Here is a 7,368-nt window from a genome sequence, read left to right as displayed (position 1 = left end):
CATCCTGCATCCTGCATCGGGTGAAGGCATCTGGCTTTGGGCCCGGCTCTGCATTCTGCATTCTGCATTCTGCATATGCATCCTGCATGGGGTGCAGTGCACAGCTTTGTTTGGGTCCGATTCGATGGCCGCTTCTGCATTCCGCGCTAATCACCTCCTGAGCGCTGAGGAGCGCCAACGGCGCGACGCGGCCCAGCGGTCGCACATAGCAGCCCCCGGCAGGGCCTAGGCAACAGCGTGTGAGCTCTGGCGAACTATCATCCGCCGTAGACTTGTCCATGCGAAAAAGGAGCGCAGATATTAAATCCTGGTGTCCGGAACGGACTTATATGTGTTGAATCGCACATATGTTCCCGTTTCCTCCCCTCACAGGATGCAGATGCAGAATGCAGAATTCAGAATCGGCCCCAAAGCTGTGTACTGCACCCGATGCAGGATGCAGATGCAGAATGCAGAATGCAGAATCGGCCCCAAAGCTGTGAACTGCACCCGATGCAGGATGCAGATGCAGAATGCAGAATGCAGAAGCGGGCCCAAAGCTACAGCAGTGAGAGACGTGCAGGATGCAGGATGCAGAGTGCGGAATGCAAAAACTCACCCACAGCCAGGAGAGAGCGGACAGAGTACCGATGCAGGATGCAGGTGCAGAATGCAAAAACTCGCCCAATATAGGTAGGAGAGGCCAAAAAAAGTCGTACAGAATGCACAATGCAGGTGCGGAATACATAATCCCACCCAAGAGTGCACTGTGTGTGCAGAGAGGGTCTGTATGGTGCAGATGCTCTCTATACAAAACAGTCGCGTTTATAGCCGCACGAAGAACTCGGCGATGCCGCAATGGTCAACCCGCGTGCGAAGCACGCGACACGACACAAATACCTGCTCAAACGACTCGTCAAGACCCTTCGCTCGGCGTGGGGCATGCTCATCGAGATGGAGCCGACTGCACACCTCAGTTACAGTAACCCAAAACAACCTGACGTGGCGGCGGCGAACATCGGCAAAGGGCATGTGCGCCTCGTTGGCGACTTGAAACTGACGAGCTCGCTTGCGTGCAAGGGTGGCGATCGGCTCGGCTGGAAGGGGGCTTTTGTCGCCTTCGGCAACACCGAGCGGGCGCTGCTCGACTTAGTGTTAGGGCATGCTGCATGGCCGCGGCCGGGAGGGGGGGGGGAGGGGGGGAGGGAGGCGGAGGATGCAGAGGCGGAGGCGGCGGCGGCGGAAGAGGAGGAGGGGGAGAGTGAGGGGGAGGCGGAGGCGGGGGCACCTGTGACGGCCCGCTACGAGAAGGGCGAATACCGGTTCGCGCGGGAGAAGAATTGCGACCTGCGTTTGCTCGACTTCGAGACGTTCGGCGGCTTCGGGGACGGCGTCCGCAGAATTCTTCGGCAGGCGGCGGACCAGCTGAGTAACAAACTTTCGCACGCTCAGCACCTCGATGAGGTCACATGGACCACCAAGAACTGGCACGGGCTGCAGATGCAGCGCTTGTCTGTCGTTCTCCACACCGCCGTGGCGTGGCAGACGGTGAACGAGCTAGCGTGCGGGGACAGCGGCATTGTGCACGGAGCTAAGTGCATTGCCGTTCTTAACGGAGTCGCTTAGGCGGCTCCGGTGGTGTGCCGGTGATAGTACTAGCACGCGCCAGTTCGCACCTGTGTCGAGCCTGTCTGCTGTGAGAGAGAGTTGTCTTGTTTAAATTCTTTTTCTCGTGTCGATCCGGTGCCATAATGCTTCTGCTTGCTCTCAGCCTGCCTGCCGGCCGGCCAGCCCGCACCCGCACCGCCGTGGCACGGCTCGGCCGGCCAGCCCGCACCCGCACCGCCGTGGCACGGCTCGCAGGCGAGGCGTTCATCGCGTCACCTATACCGGCTGCACCGGCGACGGCCTACGGCCAAGAACTCGGAGACGGCCCTATGGTCGCTGACGGCGGTGCACGCGCAAAACCGGCACCCTTCACCCAGATGGAGCTAGCGGCACTGCAGGGCGTGAGCTTGAGCGCTCGCAAGCCGGCAGAGTACCTCTTAAGCTGGCGCGAGTCGGGAGTCGCACCACTCGGCCTCCTCGACGTGTTTGGCCGCCCAACCACTTTCGCTAGCCTGTTGCGCAACCCCCAAGCTGACCCGGACGGGGACGTCTGGGACGCGGTTCGCAACGACTACCCTGTGCTCAAGGAAAAGGGCGACGACGAGCTAGCTGCGGCGCTTCAGCCGATCAAGGCGGTCTACGTCGATCTGCGCTACATCTGAGCGGTAGGGTGAGGTGAGGCTTCTTGCATCTTGGCACATACGGCGGTGGGGCATGCAGGTGTGGGGCACTCTACGGCCATCTCACTTGCGTTCGCACCGGGGAAGGCGAAGGGGCGCTTGGCAAGGGGCTTGGAGCGGGGGTGGGGATGGTGCCCTAGAAGGGGGAAGGCTAAAAGTAAAACGTCATTATGTTACATCGTGTAAGCAAAATCTAATCTCGAGTCGTGGCGTCGAGGGTCGAGAGGGTTCACCTCGTTGATTCGGAAATTTCGAGACTCGATTTCTCGGGTCCGTTGGCCTCTCTGTAGGGAAGAAATTTTGATACCCGTCAAGACGCCTGCTGGGGGCAGCTTCGTATCTAACGAACGAAGCCGTCTGCTCGATAGACTGCTACAACTCGTCCCGCGGGGGGTGCGTTGGCCTTGGGGGGCCTCAGTCGGGGGGGTGCGTTGGCCTTGGGGGGCCTCAGTCGGGGGGGTGCGTTGGCCTTGGGGGGCCTCAGTCGGGGGGTTGCGTTGGCCTTGGGGGGCCTCAGTCGGGGGGGTGCGTTGGCCTTGGGGGGCCTCAGTCGGGGGGGCTGGGCAGCCCGCGCCTCCCCCTTGGCTGTGTGCTGCCTCGCGGAGACCGGCGCCGCGGTCTGAGGGCCCGCCCGTGGCCGCCCCTGTGTGCAGACCGGCTCCACCCTGGAGGCGCCATGGCGAGGGCGGTGGAAGACAGCTCCGCCGTGCCCGTCGTTGGTGGTGCAGTACGAGTTCTACAACAAGAGTTTCGGATCAGGCAAGGCCACATTCGCCACGGTCAAGCGGCTGCTAGGCCGGGCGCCACGCTGCCGTTGCGCGGCTTGATGCCAGCGTGACTGTGAAGGACATAGTTGGCGACCCTGCCGGCACACTGTGAGACCGTGAGTGTGAAACCAAGCTTGATCACATGCTTGCAATCGCACCCCCGGTGTCAGACCCTGTTGAGCTCACAATACGTGTGTTTGGCCCCTTGTTTCTGTGCGACTGCGAGAGTGGTGCGATCCACACCGGCGCGCGCACCCTGCACCCTCGCGCCTCGGCGCCAACACGGCCGCGCACGCGGCACGGCGCGCAGGCGGGAGGCGCGCACCGCACTCCGCAGGTGAAATTTCGAATAGTCGTCGCCGCGCGCTGCGAGAACGTTTTCGATTTCGTAACTGGCTCACGCAGCGCGTGGGGCTCGCGCTGTGTATGAATTGGACAGACCCACACACGACTGCCAGAATAAAACTGGGCCGCCTCCCGATGCCGCCTCCGCCGCCACCGGCCACGCGGCAGGACGGTGGCATGCGAGGGCTGCGGTCTGCTGCCAAACTCCGCCTGCCTCCCGACTGTGCGTGCGAGGGCGCGGGCGCCCCTACACGCTCTCTATGGGAAAGGTATGGTCGCGCCAGAGGAGCGGCGAGAGGATGAGCGCGACGTCCTCGGCGCTGCCGCTTCCCCCGACAGGCGGCCGGAGGACAGCTTTGCCGACGCGGCCAGTACCGACATCCTCGCCTCGTCCACCGCTTCCGCCGCCTCCTCCACCGCGAGTGACGCCTCCTTCGCCGCCTCCGACTCCGGGTCGTCCTCCGCCGCCAGCCTGAGCTCGTCGACGGCCCGCTCGAGCACTGCCGCCGCCTTCTCGACCGCCGCGGCCGCCTGACTCGCCCGCAAGCCGTTTGGTCCCGTGCCCGCTCCCCCGGCCGCCCTCGCCTCCACCTCCGCCGCCGCCGCCGCCGCCGCCGGCCCAGCCGCTGCCGACGGCTCGTCACTCCCGCGCCCAAAGACGACCCACAGCTGCCGCCAGTGATCCGCCATGTCTTGGCCGGGCGCGGGTCCCGAGGCTGCGCCGTCGCCCCCGCCGGCTCTGACCGAGTATCGGGCGTTGAGAGCGGCGGCGCAAAGCGGGTCTGGCGCATCCATCGCCACGAGCCTCGCGGCCGCGGTCGTGGCACACCTGGTGGCGGCTCTCGGGACCGTCTCTACGGCGCTCGACACCGTGTGAGGTCGCCGGCGGCCGCACCTTTGCCGCCGTCGCTCCGCCGGCTCTAACCGAGTATCGGGCGTTGAGGGCGGCGGCGCAAAGCGGGTCTGGTGCGCCACGGCCACCACCCTTGCCACCGCCCTTGCCGCCGCCCTTGCCACCCTTTGCCGCCTTGCCTCCGCCGCGGGCGGCGGTGGGAGCGGCCTGCTGGGCTAGCATGTTGTCCGTGGCTGTGGACGGGCACGTGGAACGTCAATTCATGTTCTAACGGCCTCCGGGATTCAAACAAAAAATAGCCGGGGCCCTCTCGCAACCCCTCCGACCTCCCGGGACCCGTGGGCGTCGAAGAGGCGCTCTCGGGGGGCCGTTCTGAGTTCATGCTACCACGAAGCACACTGTGCTGCGTCGAAGCACCGGGCCCGAGTCCGCCGGGTGAGGCCCGCCCCCCCCCCGTCCTCGGGCTACTGTGATAGGCACATTACATGGGCAGTGCCGGGGTTTCTGCACCGAACGATCTTACTTTCGGTCTATCGAAAGTGTTGATCGATAAAAAAGTCGATGATCGCCGGCAACAAGTGCACACTCCTCGCCTTCCTCGACCGCATCGGCCTGTACGCCGAGGCCGAGGCCCTCATCGCACGCGAGCCTAGCGCGGAGGACCTCTCCAAGCTGCTCCACGCCTTCCTGCTTACCGTGCCGTTCGAGAACCTCGGCCAGCACGCGCACCCCGCGCTCGGTGACAGCGTCGCGGCGGTGCCCGCCGCCAAGCACATCCCGAGCCTCGACGTGCACAAGACGCTCAAGAAGGTCGTGTACGACCGCCGCGGCGGCTTCTGCTTCGAGCTCAACTTTGCGTTCGCATGGCTGCTGCGGTCGCTCGGGTACAAGGTCCGCCTCTCCATATCGTACGTCATCACTCCTGGCGGGCCGGTCCCGGGCCACCTCGCCCTCTTCGTCGATGGGCTGGGCCCGCAGCCGCTGCACGTCGACCCCGGCTTTGGCGACGCGCCGAGAGAGCCGATGGCCGCCGTGCTTGGCAGCACTGTGACCGACTCGATGATTGGCGATGCCTACAGCTTCGCGCCCAACGACGACCCGTCGGCCTTTGGCCAGACGCCCGAAATGGCGAAGCGCTGCGGCCAGGTGCTCATGCGCAGCCGCAAGTCCGGCTTCGGCGGCAGCGTCATGGTCGACTTTGTGGGGCTGCCCGAGACGCCGCCTCCGGCGCCCGAGATGACGCCGCCTGAGCCTGTCTACCTCGTCAATTTCGACGACGACCTCGCGCTTGACTGCGACGAGTTCAAGGCGGGCATCGCGGGCGTGCTCGCCGACGTCGAGCAGAACCCCTTCTCGCAGAAGCGCATGTGCATCATGATGAGAGAGGAGGGCTTTGACTTTGTGGGCAAGGATTACGTCAAGGAGATGCGGCACGGCAAGGAGGTGAAGCGCGAGCCGCTCAAGGACGAGGCGGCGTACCGCGAGGCGCTCAAGCAGGTCGCCGGCATCACGCTCTGATCGGAGTGATCCCCGTGATGGAACCGGTGATACACTGATACAGTGCAGCATGACCGAATCTGAGATCGCGCGCGCGCCAGGCTGCGTTGATGCATGATGGTTGAAAGAGATAAGGAGAGCACAGAGGCTCTAAATCGATCTAAGTTACCGACGGCGGCCCCCGGCCGCTCTTGCGTGATGCGCGCAAGCCCAGCTAGCAGGAGCGTGCTGAAGTGGTTTGGGGGGATTGCGCAAGGCCGTCCCGCTAGCAACGGCAAGCCCCCGTTATAGGTACGGTCGTAGTGTGTTCTGCTAGTGTACACAGTCCTCAGTCGTCCCAGGGACTCCCTAATAAACGTCGCGCGCCTACAGCCCTCTCCACCCAGACAGGCTACATGACTCTACGTGCGACGTTGGCAATCGGCGCGCCTATGGTGTGGACTCGCACCGAAGGTAGTGTACAAGCGTTCCCAACGTCGCGCGTGCCTACTCTCCTCACTGTGGTCACTCGGGGCGTGTGGGTATCGGGGCCGATGCCCGCGTGGAGAGTACCTGCGGGCAGAGAGCAGCGTGCCGATGACGTTGACGTGCTCTCGTCCTTGGCCGCCGCGTGCAGCGCGGAGTTGGACGCGGGCAGCCACAGCGCGTCCACAGCGCTTCACCTTTATCAATCTATTTCCAGTAGAGTCGTGTATTGTCACATATCCTCGATGGGCTGAAATTTACCACATATCCTCGGGCTGAAACAAGGGTGCTTTTTATTTTTTGCGCACAAGAAAGGCGGCTGGCCCGGAGTCACGAGTCGCAACAGCCGAAGTCACGATTGCACGCCGAAGTCAGTGCCCCACGAGTGCCTCCAATCCAGCAAAGTCCAGCAATGCCCGCTGTCGCCAGTGTCGCGCTGATCGTCGCCACGGCCGCCGGAGGGGCCGCGTACCCCACCGGGTGCGACGTCGTTGACTACGAAGACATCACAAATCACACGAAGAAGTGCAAAGACGTCCCGGTCGACGAGCGGGCGTGCAAGGTCTTCATCTCCAAAGCGAACAAAATCCAGTACTGCGCGCTGCCGGATTGGGGGGAACATTGCGTGAATAGGGGCACCCTGCCCCTCGAGTGCGGCAAGGTCCCCGAAGGCCCCGCCGACGTCGGCCGGTCGTTCCGAATATTCACGCCCCCGTCGCCCACACAAATTCCGGCTCCACAAATTCCGCCTTTCCCTCCGGGGGCTCCGCCTCCGAGCCCGTCACTCCCGCCGTACCCGCCCAACAAGGCTCCGACGCCCCCGCCACGCTTCCCGCCCTCCCCGCCAGGGGCACCACCCTTGCCCCCCCCGGGCGCACCGCCATCCGCGCCTCCCCAGTCGCCGCCCTCGACATCTCGGAACTCGGAAGTGTCTTCGCGTGGAACAGAGATGCCGCCGCCGCCATCCCAACCACCGCCATCGCCGCCTTCCTCGCCGCCTTCCTCCCCGCCTTCCTCGCCGCCTTCCTCGCCGCCCCCGCAGGCCTGGATGATCAGGTGGGCCCCTCCTTCTCCTCCTCCATCAGAGCCGCCGCCGTATCTGCGGCCCTTATAGTCGCTGGCAGTCGGGGACTCAGGCTGACTCGCTGGCAGTGCTCATCTCTCCAGGATTATC

At 64.3% G+C, this 7,368-nt stretch overlaps 2 protein-coding genes across 2 annotated transcripts; both read left to right on the top strand.

Moving 5' to 3' along the window:
- Positions 1 to 1,730: 1,730 nt before the first annotated feature.
- Positions 1,731 to 2,249, top strand: EMIHUDRAFT_244280 (hypothetical protein; the record flags this gene model as incomplete). Its single annotated transcript, XM_005769592.1, has 1 exon — positions 1,731 to 2,249. The coding sequence occupies one exon, from the start codon at positions 1,731 to 1,733 to the stop codon at positions 2,247 to 2,249; it is 519 nt and encodes a 172-aa protein (XP_005769649.1).
- A 2,544-nt stretch (positions 2,250 to 4,793) lies between these two features.
- Positions 4,794 to 5,750, top strand: EMIHUDRAFT_118658 (hypothetical protein; the record flags this gene model as incomplete). Its single annotated transcript, XM_005769591.1, has 1 exon — positions 4,794 to 5,750. One exon carries the CDS (start codon positions 4,794 to 4,796, stop codon positions 5,748 to 5,750), a length of 957 nt encoding a protein of 318 aa, XP_005769648.1.
- Positions 5,751 to 7,368: the final 1,618 nt, after the last annotated feature.

Source organism: Emiliania huxleyi (assembly GCF_000372725.1).
Source record: "Emiliania huxleyi CCMP1516 unplaced genomic scaffold EMIHUscaffold_415, whole genome shotgun sequence".
In the NCBI taxonomy this organism is placed as follows: Eukaryota; Haptophyta; order Isochrysidales; family Noelaerhabdaceae; genus Emiliania; species Emiliania huxleyi.
The sequence above is the reverse complement of the archived record's forward strand: the minus strand, read 5'-3'. Positions and strand labels throughout refer to the sequence as shown.